The sequence below is a fragment of the Podarcis bocagei genome (assembly GCF_964188305.1).
Source record: "Podarcis bocagei genome assembly, chromosome: 6".
Taxonomy (NCBI): domain Eukaryota; kingdom Metazoa; phylum Chordata; class Lepidosauria; order Squamata; family Lacertidae; genus Podarcis; species Podarcis bocagei.
Window position 1 is genome coordinate 32,975,490 of NC_138130.1, and position 18,963 is coordinate 32,994,452.

General features: G+C 43.6%; 1 protein-coding gene across 3 annotated transcripts in view; it reads right to left on the bottom strand.

The window, feature by feature from the left end:
• The window catches only part of ATP10A (ATPase phospholipid transporting 10A (putative)), a 148,088-nt gene that overhangs the window by 73,013 nt on the left and 56,112 nt on the right, over positions 1-18,963 (bottom strand). For all 3 annotated transcript variants that reach the window (XM_081197537.1, XM_081197536.1, XM_081197535.1), the window contains exon 3: positions 2,049-2,253. In XM_081197537.1, the coding sequence (XP_081053663.1) occupies positions 2,049-2,253 (205 nt within the window). The remainder of the gene's footprint in view (positions 1-2,048; positions 2,254-18,963) is intronic.

The window sequence follows — 18,963 nt, forward strand, 5'->3', positions numbered from 1 at the left end:
TATGCAGTGTCTGCATGCCTCCACGTAGCTCGATGGTGGGATTTCATAATCCTGCTTCCAGGAGACCTCAGAGCCCCACAATCCATACAAAGTGAATATTTTATCAACCAAAACAAACAGGAACCCTGGAGGCTTTGTCACAAGAAATGGGCATAAATCCATGAAAGCAAGGTGGAGTTGTTTTTAATGCTTGGACGAGACTCTCAGGCGTTGTTTATAGGGACTGTCAAGATTTCTCAAAGCCTTAAGCCCAGGTTAATGCCATGGGTGTGTGTGTTTTGTGCATGCTGCCTTGGCAGCACATGAGGACAACCTATGCACGCTAGCTTAGAAGTCCCATGCCACTCAATGAGACTTACTTCTGAATAGACATGCATAGTATTGCCCTGCAGAGCCAGCGGGGTGGCGTGGTTAAGAGCAATGGACTTGTAATCTGGTGAATCGGGTTCGCGTCTCCGCTCCTCCACATGCAACTGCTGGGTGACCTTGGGCTACTCACATTTCTCTGAAGTCTCTCAGCCTCACTCACCTCACAGAGTGTTTGTTGCGGGGGAGGAAGGGAAAAGGAGATTGTTAGCCGCTTTGAGACTCCTTTGGGTAGTGATAAAGCGGGATATCAAATCCAAACTCCTCCTCTTCTTTTTCTTCTTCTTCTGCATGTCAGGATGGTCTAAATCCAGGATGGGGAATCTGTGGCTCTTTAGTGGGCTGAGTGCTGTTGCGCTCAGGTCTTGCTTTCTGGCTTCTTGTGGGCATCTGGCTAGCTACTATGGCAGGCATAGGCAAACTCCAGCCCTCCAGGTGTTCGGGACTACAATTCCCATCATCCCGGACCACTGGTCCTGTTAGCTAGGGATGATGGGAATTGTAGTCCCAAACGTCTGGAGGGCCGGAGTTTGCCTATGCCTGTACTGTGGGGACAGGGGGTTGGACCAGGTGGGTCATTGGCATGATCCAGCAAGCTCTTATGTTTGGGGCTGATGGGAGTTAGAACATCAAGCTTGCTGGAACAAGTCGTTCTTGCTCTGTAACACTGGACCCAGAGAAGGCAAGAACGAAAGAACAGCCTGCTGGATGGCGCCAAGGGCCTATCCAGTCCAACTTCCTGTTCTCACAGGAAGGCAGGATTCAAGCCCAAGAAGACACTTCCCCCTCGTGTGGTTTCCGGCAATGGACAAGCGGCATTTATTTTAAGGCACTGAATGAAATGAAACATTCTCTTCATTAAAAAGCGTTTCTACACCACTTAATACAGTGGTACCTCGGGTTAAGAACTTAATTCGTTCCGGAGGTCCGTTCTTAACCTGAAACTGTTCTTAACCTGAAGCACCACTTTATTTTATTTTTTTAATAAATGTTTATTAAATTTTCACAAATTATAAAACATACACAATACACATTACAAAACATTACAAACATAAACACACAAAACAAACATGTATAATTTCAAATCCTTTTTTTTCTTAAACCTTATTTCACCGACTTCCCCGTACCTCCCCTTTCTGCATCCCAATTCCCAAATTTGTTTCAGCAAATCCTCTCCCTTAATTTTATCTAATTTTTCCTTATTGTTTTCTTTTACTTAATCTTTTACAGCCATAATCCCTTATTTTTTATAACCACAACATTTTAGCACTCAATAATTTTACAATATTTCTTAAGATAAATTTTAAATTTCATCCAATCTTCTTCCGCCGTCTCTTTCCCCTGGTCTCGGATTCTGCCAGTCATTTCAGCCAGTCCCATATAGTCTATTAAACCCTGAAGCACCACTTTAGCCAATGGGGCCTCCCACTGCCGCCGCGCCACCGGAGCATGATTTCTGTTCTCATCCTGAAGCAAAGTTCTTAACCCGAGGTACTATTTCTGGCTTAGCAGAGTCTGTAACCTGAAACGTCTGTAACCTGAAGCGTATGTAACCCGAGGTACCACTGTATGTCAAAAATCTCCAAGCAGCGCACAGTTTAAAAAGAACAGCAATACAACATTTTTTTAAAAAACACAACCAAAACCAGTTAAAGAGCAATATAAAATATATGTAAACTTACCAGCTCTAAAAATCCTCTTACAACTTGTCTCTGCTTCAAGTTGGTCTCCCCATCCAGATTAGCGGTTTCAATGTGGCACAGACCGTCGGGGTCACTCGAAGAAAGCAGCAAGATATCAGCAGGGATAATTTCATTACAACGCAGCTGGATGAAATCTCCGACTTTCACTTCTTTCCAGTATCTGGTGGTGTATTTCCTTTCAATCCTGGCAAAGAAATGTTTACAAGGAATGCATTGAAATGTTTTCTAAGTACAGCCTAGCTGGCAAAAGCTCCTGAGAGACCACAACTTGTTACATGGGCAGACTTCCATCTGTGTTGCGTTGTGCTTGTGGCAGTGAAGCCTCTAACACCAATTTTTTCACAGACACACCAATACCCAAGGAAGGAAGCACATCGGAAATGTTCGAAGTCCAACTTTTGTGAGGAGGGCCACTTGTTAGTTTGGGATTAAAACTGTTATGTCTGCTACAGAAGGTAACGGACCAAGTGATGCGTATTGGAAAATTTTGTTATATGTGTTTTTTAAAATGAGAATTTATATTAATATTAAAAAAAAAATCACACAGGCACTATGGAAGTAAGAAATGGGGGAAAGGTAGCTAAAGAGCTAAAATGATGGGACAGGTCTCAGAGAGAAAGAACCTAAAGCACAGAATGCCCACAGGTAGGGTAGCTGCATGAAAGGTGGAGCAAAGCAGGAAAAAGAGACTATGTAAGGAACACATTTGAAAAATGTAGACGTGGGAACCCAAGTGGCATACAGACACCAGATCTAGACCTTGGGAGGCCTCCTGCGCATTTGGAGAGTTGCACAGAAGCAAGAACTCTGCCAGTTGAGGCACCCAGCAATTCGAAAGCATGTCAAAGTGAAAGTAGATAAATAGGTACCCCTCTGACGGGAAGGTAAACGGCGTTTCCGTGCGCTGCTCTGGTTCGCCAGAAGCAGCATAGTCATGCTGGCCACATGACCCGGAAGCTGTCTGTGGACAAACGCCGGCCAATAAAGCGAGATGAGCGCCGCAACCCCAGAGTTGGTCACGACTGGACCTAATGGTCAGGGGGGTCCCTTTACCTTTTTACATTGATACTTCAGCTTTGTGACATGGAATCCTAAATGGCCACGAGGGACAAAAGGCAGAGGAAAGGAGTTGAACACTGAAGTGCAAACCCTGTTCCGAACTAACCTAGCCAGTTCTTTGGCTTCAGGTTTCTGATTCTACTTTACCTGACCACCACATTTTCTTACTTTATGGCTGCTGCTCAGGAAACTCCTTGGATAAGACATTTTAAGGCTTTAACCTTTCTTTCAACATCAACAAACAACAACGCAAACACCCTGGTGTTGGTCCAACCTGCGATCTGTCACTTGGGTAAGTCCAAGTCCATCCATTAGCCAGTTGCACACACCCCTTGCCCCTTGAGGGTGTGCTATACTTTGTTTGGACTGCATTCGCCCCGAAAGCTCCAGAACTAAAATCCAGCTCCTTCTGCACTCTGAGACAGGTGTACCAAACATGGGCTGAAGGCAAATGAGGAAGCGTTGGCAGGAAGCACATGCCAGTAGGTTTGTACCAGCTGTCTTGTTTCTGAAACGTCTGTAAGCTCAATTGTAAGAAAAGCAAATTTCCAAAGAAATATACAGCATGGGGAATGCACAACACAATGTGACCGTGCTATTGCAAGCCCAAATATTACATGCCAGCAGTGGAGCGGGTTTCAGGAGTGAGAAACCAGTTTCCTGACTCTCCCATCTATAGTTTTATGAACTTAAAGAAAAAAGAAAAAGCTATCCATAATTTACTTGGCCACTACGCTGACTTACAACACAGCTGACACTCAGGAAGAGTCTTGGAAACCTACTGATAAAGTAGTTAAGTTGGAGGTGTAGAGTTGAGACTTTATGTCCCAGTACAAAAAAAAAATCTAAGGCAAAGCACCATGACAGGCACAGCATGAAGAGGAAGAGGCATGTTTCCTGAACTGATTTATATGCATATATTTCAGCGAAAGCACACAGGAGAGAAAGATTAATAGAGGAGATGTGAGGAACCAAGGAACGTATTTCAGCCTAGTGCTTTGGCATGTTTCTAAATAAGAAGCAGCTGCCAAACACACATTCCAGTTCCGAGCATATCCTGTGGTTCTGTAGAGGTGCAGAAAAAGCATGGAATGTAAGTACTAGGCACAGCATTCAGGTTCCTGAGAAGCTTAGCATTCACTTTCAAATAGCAGGATTCGAGCCGAATGGCTGCAGAGACAGACTTGAAAGAATCTAAACAATGCCTAGCTAATCCCAGCAACTGGAGGATTCCAGATGGTCGTTGGGTGGAGTTTCAGTGCTCCACAGAGATACTTAGCAAAAGTCCCGGCTCCAACACCATTTGCATAATAACGTCTACAAGTAACATAACTGCGCATTTGCTGGCACAGAATTGATTTACGTGGGAGCAGAATTTTGAATTGTTTTCTTTTAAGCACAAAAAAGACACATATAGAAAGGAAGGCATTAATGCAAGGCACTAATGGGGAACCTGTGTGCCTTCTAGGATGATACCTGGTTTTCAACACTGTGAGATACCACCAGCTAAACACTGTGATATACCAATAGATCACAATGTCTAGATGGAGCTACGCTGAGACATTGATTGGTTTCACAGTTTTCCCTGCATTGCAATTTTTGCCAGTGCCTACTCTTTCGATTCACTGCCCCCTGCATGAGGAGTTGGCAGAGTTAACAGGGACTATAGAAATCAAGAAAAGCATTGGTTGGTGTAATAGGTGTGAGTTACTCGTGCGTAAGCTGGTGCCTTTCTCGGTTAATTTGCCTCGTTAAACCTTTCTGACTGCACAGCCCCTTCTCATCGTGGCTGCCTCAGTCACTGGCAGAATCCGTCAGTGGGCGTTTCTTGAACCTCTTCCAACATAAAAGTTGTTTGACACCCAGTCTCCTCCTCCTCTCACTGCGCGGGAGTCTTCTGCGCAGGGAAGGCGTGGGTAGCGGAGGACCTGGGCTCTCCTCACTGATGTCCAGTGAAGAGTCCTGGAGCCCTCTCTGCAATTCCCCCGTCTGCCCCCCTTTATCCCTGGTGTTGCGCTGATTGGCTTCCACCTCTACTGAGCTGTTTCTCCCCCTGCTGCTGGGTCTTTCGCCAACATCCTCTGGGAGCCTCCCCTTCACCTCTCGCTCCGATGTCAGTTCCCTGACAGTTGGCTTCACGGTTTTTCCCACATTGTGATTTTGCATAGCACACCCACACACCATGATTTGTGATATATTGCCAGGTCAAAAAATAGGAAAGCGACATCATGATAGGAACTTCAAACCGGTTTCGGACAATACATGGCCCAGCCCTAGTGCCTTCCAGAGGTTATTGGCTTCCAGTTCCCATCAGCCCTGGTCAGGGATTATGCAAGTCACAATTTTCTAGCCCTGTTGTAAAAGCTAGCCCTATTGTAGCTTCAAATATTTAACAAAAGAAGCTAAGAAAGGCTGAAAGACCTCACTTAACTTTTGCTCCTCCAAGACCTAAGAGAGAGAGAGAGAGCAGCCCAAAGCAAACAATAGCAGAGGACAGTGAGTCCCAGGTCCCCCCCCCCATCTTTCCACCATTGTTAAGAATTGCCACCACTCAGTCAACAGAGGTGAATCTCTCTAGTATCAAATTACTGTTCCCCATCTGAGTTATGATAGAGTCTAGTTGTGGAGGCACAACTCCTGCCCTGCGGCCTGGTCCAGGACAGATAAGGATCAGGGAAATTCAGAGCGACATGGCAATAAAAACAACAACATACATTTCCACCCAAATAACAAGCAAAGTGATGTGGTAACATCCTTAGGAAATACCGAAGAGAGTAGGATTTTCCTAAGAAGATGTAAAAAAGTTCCAGTATAAAATAGCTCCCAATTCCTCTTGTTACGAATCATTATTCCTTATAAGGACAAAATGTGAATAACTCTGTGGACGCGAAACGTAGTCGAGGTAGCCAAAAATATACCGTTATAATATGCTGCAGCATAAATCACAAAGCCAGAGTCACTGTGGGCATTCTGCTAAAAATGCAGACACAGATCTAGTATGGGAAAATGATATTCTTAGGTCTTTTATGTTCTCGCCACATCTGTTCTGCAATCCATTCACTGCCTCCGTGAAGCTTTTGCACATTCTGTGCTTTTTTTTAAAAATAAAAAGAGTGTTAAAAGCACCACCACATGCCACTTCCTTTCTCCCAACTTTTCCTAACCAGATTACACCTGGGTTAAAACAAGGAGCACAATTTGCCCTTGGGAACTGTAAGACTACATTTGCCTGTACAGGAGTCTGAGAGCTCCACTTATTGGCCACCCTGGCAACCTTGCTGTACCTTCTTCTTCTTCTTTGACGATCACTTGTAGCTGCGTAAGATTGTCTTCCATAAACACGGTTTAAACAATAAGTCCGTAAGTGACTGTGGAGGCCAATTCTGGATCCACACATCCTTCCACAGTGGATACATATGTTTCCAGGCAGGAGTTGATCAAGCGTGCCTTCCTTTCAGCACGTTTCTCCGTTTCATCCTGAGTTTGAGCGTCTTCAAAGCCCATGACACCTTTGGTAAAGACTGTTCTCCAACTGGAGTGCTCGCAGGCCTGTGCTTCCCAGTCGTCGGTGTTTAAACTACATTTTTAAAGATTTGCCTTGAGAGTCTTTGAACCTCTTTTGTTGACCACCAGGCTCACCATAGGACTTCACTGACCATACCTTTCAGAGTTACAGCTCTGTGACATCCTTCACTGAAGGATGGGGAAGAGGATGTGCAGGAAAGTGCAGCCTTGAATGCCCATTGCCAGAAACTGAAAGGAAAGCTATAAAAGTGGAATGGGACATCAGAAAGAAAGAGAAGCAGGGGTAGTTAAGTAAAATGTTGATCTGGCGTAGCTTAGCCAGGCTGACTACAATGCAATGGATAGAGAAGTTTTTCTCCCTTTCTTCTTCTGATACTAGAACTGAGGGTCACCCAAAAAAGCTAAATAGCAGAATATGCAGACAAGACAACAAGAAGTGCCTATTCCCATAATGGCGCTGGGGTAGGACACCTCTGGGCCCTCCAGGGGCTGTCAGACTACGATTCCCATCAGCCCACCCAGGATGTCCAACCATCAGGGATGATGGGAGTTGGAGTCCAGCAACTTCTGGAGGGTTGCCGGTTCCCCATCGCTGACATGGCACACAGATAAACCTTGGAACCTGTTCCCACAGGGTTTGGTGATGCCCACCAACTCATGGCAGCTCTGAAAGCAGGTTAGAGAAATTCATGGAGAAGCCTGGCAACAGCTACACATCATCATGGCTGCATCCTACCTCCAGTGTTAGAAGCTCGGATATATGAGCTAGGCACCAAATGGTTCATTAAACCAAGGTTACAGTCGCCAAAGTCGCCCTTTGGGGGCAAGACGGCTCTAAAGTCTTATTTTTCAAACGATGGACTGGCTGTGATTGATTCTCAGTTTAACATCTGGCTAACCTTGAGCTGGGTTAAGATCTCTGACCACTTAAAAGAAAAAAAGGCACTTGATCCAGGGACAGTCCACATAAATATTGGGCTATGCCTAATTCTTTTTCTTAATGGCGACTGCTCCTATTCCTGGCTTAGGCTGCACAGAAAAAGCATTTTGGTTCCCGAAATTCATTCTGATTCTGCGGGTAAAATATAGAATTCTGCAGGATGGGATATTAGTGTGTGAAAACAGTCAAGGTCCAAGGATCCCCAGACATGCACCTCCAGATGGTGGAGATGTCAGGCGCCATCCTCGCACCCAAGCATCTTTACTTGGTCGCAAGTGATTGACAGCTGCGTCTGGCAGCTGGCTACTTTCGAAGAGTGCTCTGAACTTCAGTTGCTGGGGAACAGGAGTGGGAAAGGGCTGTTATGCTCATGTTGCGTGCGAGCTTCCCTTTGGCATCTAGTTGGCAACTGTGGGAAATGGGCTGCTGAGCTAGCTGGGCCTCTGGTAGGATGCAGCAGAGTTCTTATGTTCTTACACTGTAGCTCTCAGTTTCCTCCCAGATTCAGGACACACCTGGCCTTGCATCCCAGCTATTGGTTCTCATTCTTGGATGCAACAGCCAATGGGAGGAGAGAGGCACAGTGTAGTGGGGGATTTCAGAAGCAGGTGCTGACAGCACCGCTTAGCAAAGAGCTGTGTGCACCATATAAAATATTGTATTCATTAGATTTATATACCCGGTACAGTGGTACCTCGGGTTACATACACTTCAGGTTACATACACTTCAGGTTACAGACTCCGCTAACCCAGAAATGGTGCTTCAGGTTAAGAACTTTGCTTCAGGATGAGAACAGAAAACGTGCTCCGGTGGCGCGGCAGCAGTGGGAGGCCCCATTAGCTAAAGTGGTGCTTCAGGTTAAGAACAGTTTCAGGTTAAGAACAGACCTCCGGAACGAATTAAGTACGTAACCAGAGGTACCACTGTACTGCCCTTCATCATAGGATTTCAGGGTTCACAGAATATAATACAGGATAGAAACAAGCAAATAAGTAAAACAAAACAGCAAAACAATAATATTTTCCGCTATTCTCAGGTTAAATTAGTATGTTTGCAAATCGTGGGCCATTAAAAAAAACATTACAGTAGCAGTGGCATTAAAAGGACAGCTGTAAGAGGAAATGTGGAGAACACTTTGCCAAATAAGGAAAAAAGAATACTGCGCAACCGGATCCAGAGCAAGGCTGAAGATAACCAGCAAAAGTGCTCCTTGGGCTTTGATAATAAACCTGATTAGCTCTCTTTTGGAGCTTCCCAGAGACATCTGGCTGGGCACTGTAGCAAACAAAACACTGGACAAGATAAACTGGCCCAGCAGGGCTCGTTTCATGTTTTGTATGAATGAAACATGGTATCTGCAGCTTTTGAAGTAAATGACTTGTGAAGATATACTGTCCCACACCTGATGGTAGTCACATGTAGAGCGCAGGGGCGCATGTGCACCATCCCTTGCGCACTGGGGAATTTGTGTGAAGGGAAGTTGTTGTGAAACAGGCTGCCGCACAATCAATTCTGCATTTTGTTGTTGTTTAGTTGTTTAGTCGTGTCCGACTCTTCGTGACCCCATGGACCAGAGCACGCCAGGCTGTCTTCCACTGCCTCCTGCAGTTTGGTCAAACTCATGCTGGTAGCTTCGAGAACACTATCCAACCATCTTGTCCTCTGTCATCCCCTTCTCCTTGTGCCCTCCATCTTTCCCAACATCAGGGTCTTTTCCAGGGAGTCTTCTCTTCTCATGAGGTGGCCAAAGTATGGGAGCCTCAGCTTCACGATCTGTCCTTCCAGTGAGCACTCAGGGCTGATTTCCTTCAGAATGGAGAGGTTTGATCTTCTTGCAGTCCATGGGACTCTCAAGAGTCTCCTCCAGCACCATAATTCAAAAGCATTATTCTGCATTGGAGGGAGTCCATTTCCACAATCATAACTCTACTGAGAACCAACGTGGCTCAAGAGACAGGCACCACCTGGACATACAGGGATCGTGTCGAGGCCCAGTTTACATCAACTCTGAAAACTCTGCAGATCAGTAGATAGACAGGAAGTCCAAGGATGTGGCACATAGGTTCATATACTGTGCATGCACTTGATGGCAGCTATGTGCATTGGTTCAAGTTCATTACTAGAGCAGTGGCCTCTACTGAATAAATATATGGTTGGGCTTCCTCAAAGTCATTTCACCCTAAGAAGTACTTGAACTGCAGAGTGTAAATCTCTAAAATAAATAAAATTCAGAGAACCAGGAAAAGGAGGCAATTCAGAAGCAATGAGTGTGCTATTCCCAGGCATTTAAAGATTTTTATTTTATTTTTAAATAAGAAGATTGAGACATCACATTTTAAGGGCAAGAAAGAAGAACTTGTCCAATCTGCTCTTTGGGTGCCATTTCTTTTTTTTTTAAAGCACAGTTAGCACACTTTAATACCCTTTTCACAACACCCTACACTAAAAGCACTGAACGAGAGGGCATTTTTTTTTGGCCAAGGATGGAACGGTCTGCAAATTATGCCAATCAATTTTCACGAGTGTATCTATTGCGATACCAATTCTTGTACCCCGGAATGTTGCCGATACTCAGGGCACTTCCAGAGTGTCACTATTTTCAGGTGGGATTCAATCACAGACCGGGAAATTCAGATTGCACAATTAGCATTGATTTGGAGCTCTTGCACAACATATCCACTTCCCCCAAACAACAGACTTTCTGCAATAAGGAAAGTGACAGGAAAATGCCATGGAATGGGTGGAATAACATTTGCTTTGATTCAGAGCCTCCCCACAAACAAATCTGAATGGATGCTCATTAAATAGCAGGAAAAAATGAGGATGAAGGCTAAATAAAGAGGTTACCTGGGAGCAACCTAAGGGTGGGAGATCTGGATGACTGCAGCACTGCCATCCTACGACCCACATAAAAATTGCATTGGCGTGAAAGCAACATCTATGACAGACGCTGCCTTGAGCAGTCCATTGTTTTAAATATTACATGATGAGCAATATTCCACACATAGCACTACGCTTCCGCCAAACTGACTTTTTAAATTCCTGCATGTTTGGTAGCTGTCACAATCAGGCACTGCTTGCAGCAGGAAGTACCCGGGGATGCCTTCACACAAGTGAAAATAGTACCGGAATCTAAAGACTCATTAAACCGACCACATGCCAAAACAAGAGAAAGGCTCAGCTATCCACTCACAGCTTCTTTGGACATTGCAGAGTAGCACGAGGTGACACATACACAAACGTTTATACTAATCAGGAAAAGTCACAGCAACCATTGGTACACACACACACACACACACACACACACACACACGCAGTCATTGCAAACATACTTTGGCTTGGTTTGGACTCAGGAATAAACAGCTGCTTCTTATTGGGTGCACAAAGCTTACATATCTCCCTTCCCACATCTCTTCCGGTTTAGCTGAGAGTAGTTCAGAAGCTTGAGACAAACCACAGCTTAACATTTTGTCTGAACGTGGGCAAACTGTGGTTAGTCTTCGCTATGCTTAGCTGAAGTAAGCCGGCTTCAAAGCACAGGTTAGAAAGTCAGCTTGTTTCAATGGAACATAGTTCAAAGCAGAGGTAGGGAACACATTGCCCTCCAGATGTTGCTAGACTACAACTCCCATCATCCATGGCAATTGGCTATGGTGGCTAAGGAGGATGGGAGTTGGGAGCGCACCAACATCTGAAAGGCCATAGGCTACCTACCCAGCCAATATTGTTGGTACATCAATTCCCATCAGTCCTGGCCAGCATGGCCTATATGGCCAAGCATGATGGGAGTTGTAGTCCAATTCCATCTGGAGAGTACCGTGTTGGCTAACTCTGCTTTGAAGTGTGTTCTTTGTATGCTACAATTCTTTTCTCTTCATTCACCCTGAACGCTGTTAAATGAACCCGCAATCATAAAAGCAAGGGACAATAGAGACAGAAAAAGAAGTTCTAGCCATTAATTTCTGCCCTGGCTGACTGAGCTAATTGATTCTATTGTGAGGCTGTCTTGACTGGCCTTCATCACTCATTTGGAAGTGAAGATGTGCACATTCTTCAGAAGTCAAGAGCTGACTAGGATTTCACTTTTAGCACTCCTAAAGTACTTCTCTGCAGTGTTTGGGTACTATAAAAGATGAGAGCCTGATTTTAGTTTACGGTGGGCTTTGGTTTTAGGCTTTGCAAATCTCAAGGTTTAAACAAGAGAGAGAGAGAGAGAGAGAGAGAGAGAGAGAGAGAGAAAGAGAGAGGGAAATCTGACTATCCAAAGAGCTTAGCAACATATAGGAAGAACCACTCTCTTGTTATCACAGAAATCCACTGAATATAGTGCGCCAGCACATTATTCAGCAGGTCCTCAGTGGCACGTAGAAGACTCTGACACCCTTCAAAATCAAAGTGCAAGTAGGTTCCTGAACCCCACCCAACCACTGCCTGTTTGATATCTTTTGAAGCAACACTGGCCTTCCTTTCAAAAGAGGCAAAATGCTTTGTTCTTTCACCCAAGGGAGGTAAATACCAGCACTGGTGGCCTTCACTGCAGCCAGAAAAACAACCTCTGAAGAAATTAACGGTGTAATAAATAAAATTCAACAAAAGCTTTGCTTGAAACGCTCCCTATCTTAAACTCAACTCATATAAATACTGTTATTTATTTTATTTATTTAAATTTGTACACCGCCCTATACCCAAAGGTCTCAGGGCAGTTCACAGGAAAGGGGTAAGAGGAAATCATTAGACTGAAATCCTAGGCACATTTATTAGGAAGTAAGTTCCACACAAATAAATGTGGCTTACTCTTAATAAAATATCAGCACTGGGGCATTAAATGAACTGTATCCTACAGTTCCCTACAATTAAGTTGAAATCAGCTTGGGAGCAAATGATGATGACGATAATGCAAAGAATGCAAAGAAAAAGAACACAACTTATATTTTCACTTGCACATTAAGCCACACTTCCAGGATCACTTTTTTAAAAATCCAAAATTTTCAAACACACACATAGGCACGATGATTCTGTAACCCCATCGCTATTCCAGAATAAAACGTTCACTCTATTATTTCAAGAGGTAGGATTACTGAAAGTAAAGGTAATTATTTACACTGGTAAAGGTGTGTGTGGGTGTGGGAGGTATCTCCCTCTATTAATGTTATTCCTTTATCCTGTTTGATGCTGGCGATGAGTAATCTCCCCCTTGATTTAATCCGGTTAGCTCAGAAATAAGCCAAGCTATTTCTCCACCCAAACCAGGAAACGGATCGGCTTATTTCCAAGCCAAAATGAATTTAGACTGAGCCCATTAAACCCCTTCCTTCCCGCAAACTCAGCAGTCCCCCAAACCCCTCTCACCTTGATGGCAAATGGCGGCTAGCGGGAGAGAGGTCTCTTTCCCTGCTGGTGCCAGGAAATGCAATTTCTCCAGGAGCTACTGCAGTGTTTTGCAAAGCCTTTTGGAAAACGTCATTTCACTAGGCACAAATTAGATGTGAGACTTCTTTCCGTTGCTTCCCATCCCCTTGCCTCCGCTATCAAAGCAACAGCAGCAACAAGTTAAATGGGGTGATTGGGTGGGGGCACCGGCGCTGAGTTTGAGAGAGTTTGGGATATGGTTAGGGACAGGGTGGGAAGAGTGTTTATTGAATATATACCCCACTTTTCTTCAGAGGAGCTCAAGTCAGCACACATGGTTCTCCCTCACTTCATCCTCATAACAGGCCTGCGAGGGAGGTTAGGCTGAGAGGAAGTGAGTGGCCCAAAATCCACAGTGACCTTCACGGCTGAGTGGGGGTTTGAACCCTGCCTCCCAGGTCAATACTCTTAACAACTCCACCACAGGATCTGTCCATTCTTTACCAACCTGGATTAAAATCTGAGGGAAGGGTCATGTGTGTTGGAGGAACTGGTCATGGAGAAAGCTCCTTCATGAGCTTAAATCACCCCATGGATGAAATAAGACAATGGGTGCTAGGTAAGCTAAGCCAGTTGCTATGGCAACGGCCCAGTGCTGACTATATATATGATTATGGCATGTCAGCTCAATAGGTTCAAGGTCTTATGCTGTGTCAGTCTTGAGAAGAGTCGGACTCTGCTACATCTTAAATTGCTGGAGCAACAGAAATACTTTCTACTTGTTTGTATCTATAACTGCAAAGCCTACAAGCTAGCTGTATATATCAACATCCGGAACTGTATTACTGAAGCCTTATCCTCTGCAACAGTAAACTCTGTGTGGTGACTGGAACTGGGGACAACTTCTGCTGGGTGGGTAACTCAGCTCAGATTCCCAACGATGTCCACAACCACAAAATCCTTTTTTTTAAAAACCAATGTGGCACACTATCCAATCTATCCAAACTTGCGCCGATACAAAGACTTTCAGGTGCTTCATTACCTTTAAAGAACAAAACAAAGATCATTCCCCATTGTTGCCTTCTAACTCGAGATCAGCTATTAATAAATAAAATAAACACTAGTCCCAATAGAGTTCTATGGATGCCCCATTGTTGACTTCCCCTCATTGTGAAAACCGTCCATGGGACTTTTCTTTGATCTCCAGTGTTCTGAAACACGTCTTTAAATAGCAAAGGTCGGTGTGGCCGATACTCCTGAACTTTTACAGTGCTTCCCCCGAGTGGACTCCTGTGAACCAACAAATTCCTCCCAGTAATGCCTGATAGGGCTCTTAGAAGTGGCCATGACATGCTCATTACATTTCCTGGCTACCATATACTAAAATAGTTCTCGACTTCAGGCCTGTGGGAAAAGCTGGGGGAAAACAAGGCTGTGGCATTTCAGGAGGAATGTGTAGAGGAAGTTATAGCTTCAGAAATTTACATCATGTCAAGTGTGTTTCTCTATTCCAACACAAACTGCAACGTGCTCTGAACGCATGATTCATCGGAGAAGGCTGAATCGGTTTTCTAATCAGATAAAAGACTTGCCAGGGAAAAAAAAAAGTTTATTAAAAAGCAGGATGACTATATAAGACTAAAGTTACTGCATCCATTTCTTGTATCAGTATTAAAATGAGAGTGTTTTTAAAGAAATCCTTTTTTTCATTGTTCAGAAATACCTGGGTATTAACCACAGGGAAAGAAGATAAGCAATTCGGTGTTAATTTACATTTAACCTATCAAGCGAACAAGGTGTGTGTAGGAATAATAAGGCTTAAATGCACTATTAAATGGCTTTCTGAGTCTCTGAAAGTGCTAATTTTCCTTTTGTAAAGCCAGCTGACTTCAATTTGATCTGAGAATTCGCACCTAAGAAACCTGAGTGACTCAGTTGTTGTTTTTTTCAGATTTATAAAGAAAAGAATTTGCTGTCTTTTTGCTTGGGGTGTGGGGAGCAGGAGGTACAATTTACAAAACTAACTACCTTGTCTTGGATGAAATAACACAATTGTTCGCTTTTACAAAATGCTAGATGCCTGGAATTATTTTCTTAACGCTTTTTTCCCCTTTTGTCAGCCAAGGGACTCATTGTACAGCCCTTGAAAAAAAAACTATTGGAACGGTGGAGAGAGAGAATCAGGAGGGGATAAAGCATCTGAAAAGAAAACACCTTTCACCCAGAGCAACTTGCAACATTTTATATTGCTTAACATGAAGATCATCTTGGCATTATCCTTGAACATGAAAAAAATTAAAAAGTAGAGACTTTTACTGAAACACAACTACTGATTTTCTCCCTGCTTCCAGGCTCAGTGCCAGACAGTAAACAACTTCTTTTGGCGTTTTAGGAAATGTCACCTAGTCAGTTACAGATATTAGCCATTATAGATGCTAGCGTGCTAGTGTGTTTTATGCAAAAATCACAGTGTGTGTGTGGGGGGGGGGGGAATGTAGTGCAGCCAACACTTCTCTTGATTCCTGCAGCCCCTCTTAACTCTGCCAGTTCAACAATCCCCTGCCTCATGCAGAGGGTCAGCAAATCACAAGAGCATGCACCAGCAAAAATCACTATGCGGGAAAAACCATGAAGCCAGCCAATGCCTCTATATAGCTTATTTCAGACATTGTAATATATTAGTATACAGTCGTACCTTGGAAGTTGAACGGAATCCGTTCCAGAAGTCCGTTAGACTTCCAAAATGTTCGAAAACCAAGGTGCAGCTTCTGATTGGCTGCAGGAAGCTTCTGCAGCCAATTGGAAGCCGCAGAAGCTTCCAAAAATAGTTCGCAAACCGAAACAGTCACTTCTGGGTTTGTGGCGTTTGGAAGCCAAAACGTTCGAGAACTAAGCTGTTGGAAAACCAAGGTACGACTGTATTGTGATGTTTAGCTGGCGATATATCACAATGTTGAAAACCAGATGTTGCCCAGCCCTACTATGGGCTGTGAGTATTTAAATGTATTTAAGTCACTCACGGCTATTTCCAGAAGCTGTGATGTAGGATTACATAAACCAAGAGAAGAAATACTTTTTAAAAGTGCTTTTCAGTCCACCCAAAAATGCTAAGAAAGAAAGAAGGGGCCGAAACATTTATTCCAGACTGGTGAATCTGCAATATTTTGTTCCAAGCTTTAAATATACAGTAACCGTGACATATAAAAGTGTGTTGTGATTTCTCTCTTCCAGATTTAACTGCTGTCAGAGGGTTATGGCGCCTGTCCTTAACTTTATAGATCACTGCTTGTCCCAATACCACAAGAATACTAATGTGAAGGTAACATAAATAGCCTGCAGCTACACACTGCTATCAAGAGCAGCTGAAAGTCTAAAGTTGTTTTTTTCACACTGTTTTTTTTTTGGGGGGGAGTAGAGTGGAAGGAGAAGACGAAGACTTGTTATAAGGCAGAACTACACATTACTTCAGCAACTATGCACCCCCAAATGCACATTGGGTGATGCAATATTAATATTTATTTACTTGTTATTTTTCATATCCTGCAGTTCCCCTCAATCAGGGGCACTGGGAGACAAACAACAAGAACTAGTTACAGAAGCCATTTTGTGCTGGCACCCACGGCCCTTTTATCAATGTATGAGAACTGACACCTCATTTTTTTACTCATAAAACACTAAGTCCGTAAATAAAAACCAAACAACTAGACTCTGACAAGTATCAGTATCAAGGTTAGCTGCTGCAGCATCCTTCAGATGTAGCTGGATTATAAATCCTATAATCCCCAGGTTATTGCTTAACTCTGTTTCTCTTACAGCACAGTTCTAGCCTGTATTAAAATCTGATATTCTTCAAAGTGGGGCTGTTGGGCAAGGGATGGGGCTTTCAGACAGAAACTTTGAAACTTATCTCACCCATGACAGTCCATACTTGCGGGTGAAAACGGATTTTGCAAATCAGGTTGGCTATATGAACGCTAATTTTGCTCTTAGGCACCAATCCTTCCCCCCTCAAACAAACAGACAGACAGACAGACAGACAAACAAACAAACAAACAAACAAACAAACAAACAAACAAACCCCACAACCCTGACCCCAAATAGCTGAGCAGTTACTGTGTTGGTTCTCATTGCTATCAGGGACAATTCATGCACAGGTCCATTGAAGCGAGTTTTTAAAACAACAACAAAGCGAAACACTATTGGTCAAATGCACAAAAAGAGGGTTGTGTCTTTCAAAAACCATTTTTTTTAACCATGCTTTAAAAGCTAAGAGCCTGGTCACTAAATATTTAATACTATGCCCATGACTTTTTATTAAGGTTTGTAATTATCATCTATCAGACGTGTTGTATTATCGAAGGCAATTATCTGCCTTAAGGAAATGCTTTGCAGGCTACGTTATGAATTTTATCCTTATTATCAATGTTTATTTATATAGCAACATCAGTGCACAGCATCTAGTCCAACAACCTGCGATGCAGGACTCACAGCTAAAGAAACCCTGACAGATGGCCATTAGAAACCTCCAATAATGGAGACCCCATCACCTTCTGAGGGAGTCCTTTCCACTGTTGAGCAACTCTTACCATCAGAAAGCTATTCCTAACGTTTCATTGGAATCTCCATCCCTGATCCATATAAAGACCGATAAACACATTATGTTAACCACCTTAGTCTGGCCGTAGTTAAGTCCTTGTTAGTAGCCTGAGTGAGGAGAGACTAAAATGGCTGACTGCACAAGTATATACATGGAAAGGTTTGACTAAAGGTTTAAACACTTGTCTGCCAGTAGCAAGGCAGCTATTAGTGGTGGCAATAGCAACAGGTTCAGCATTTAAAAAACTCATAAACCCAGCCACCACAAACCACAAAGGCAAGGAAGTACTATCAATGTGGTATCTCTTCCTCATTGGTCAGATAAACATTCACAGAGTGCTTATCTTGCTCAGCTAGATAATGATCACATGCAATATGTTAGCATGTATTGCAACATCACTCCAAAAGCTCTTTATTTCTACGTTGTGCTTTCAAACTTCATGCCGTTTCCTACACAAAGGATGGAAATCGCCCACTAGGAGCATAGGAAACTGTGCCCAACTGAATGATTGGTATTTGTAATTGTATTGTAATTTGGCATTGTTACAATGAGGCTATTATTGGATTACTGTAATTGAAAACTAATAAAAATTATTATCGACAAAATACATGCAAGCCTCCACTAGTACAGACAGCTTCCCCATTGCAGAAAGCTGTCCTTTAAGGGACAGAGAGCAAAAAGGAAGGTGGAGAATCAAGAATGCTTGTGAAACTGTATGTCCCAAGAACTTCCAGGTTTATGTGCTTTTCTTTCTATTATACAGTATCATTCATCTGTGATCATAACTCACTGGCTTACATCACCACCTGAATTATATCTGAGCTGAAAACGTCAACCTTGATAAGCACAGAAAGGCGAAAGAGGAAGTGGGAAGAATGCATCTCTCTTTCCCACTTCTTCTTCCTTTCAACTTTATGAGCTTTTTCAAGGTCCACAGAGAGAGTAGGAAAGAAAAGGGAATTATCTGGAAGGTTGGGGGGATGAAAACAGAGTAGCTGGGGGTGGCGTGGGGAGTGGTGTCACAAGAGAGACAAAGGAGAGAGGGGGAAGGGATCCCACCCACGTTTGATCCAGTGAAATGACTCCTCTGGCATTTGCTCAACTTCCTCCCAAACCACCATCAAATAACAGAGGGCTGAACCATATATATACACTAATGCAGGCTTCCTCAAACTCGGCCCTCCAGATGTTTGTGGCCTACAACTCCCATGATCCCTAGCTAGCAGGACCAGTGGTCAGGGATGATGGGAATCATAGTCTCAAAACATCTGGAGGGCCGAGGTTGAGGAAGCCTGCACTAATGGATCTGATAACATGGTGCAAAACCATGAGTCTTTATGGTTCCTCATATTATTATTTTTTACAAGGGATCCCCTCAAAATGGCCATCAGACTAAAGATGACACCTGTGTCCTCTGCTGATG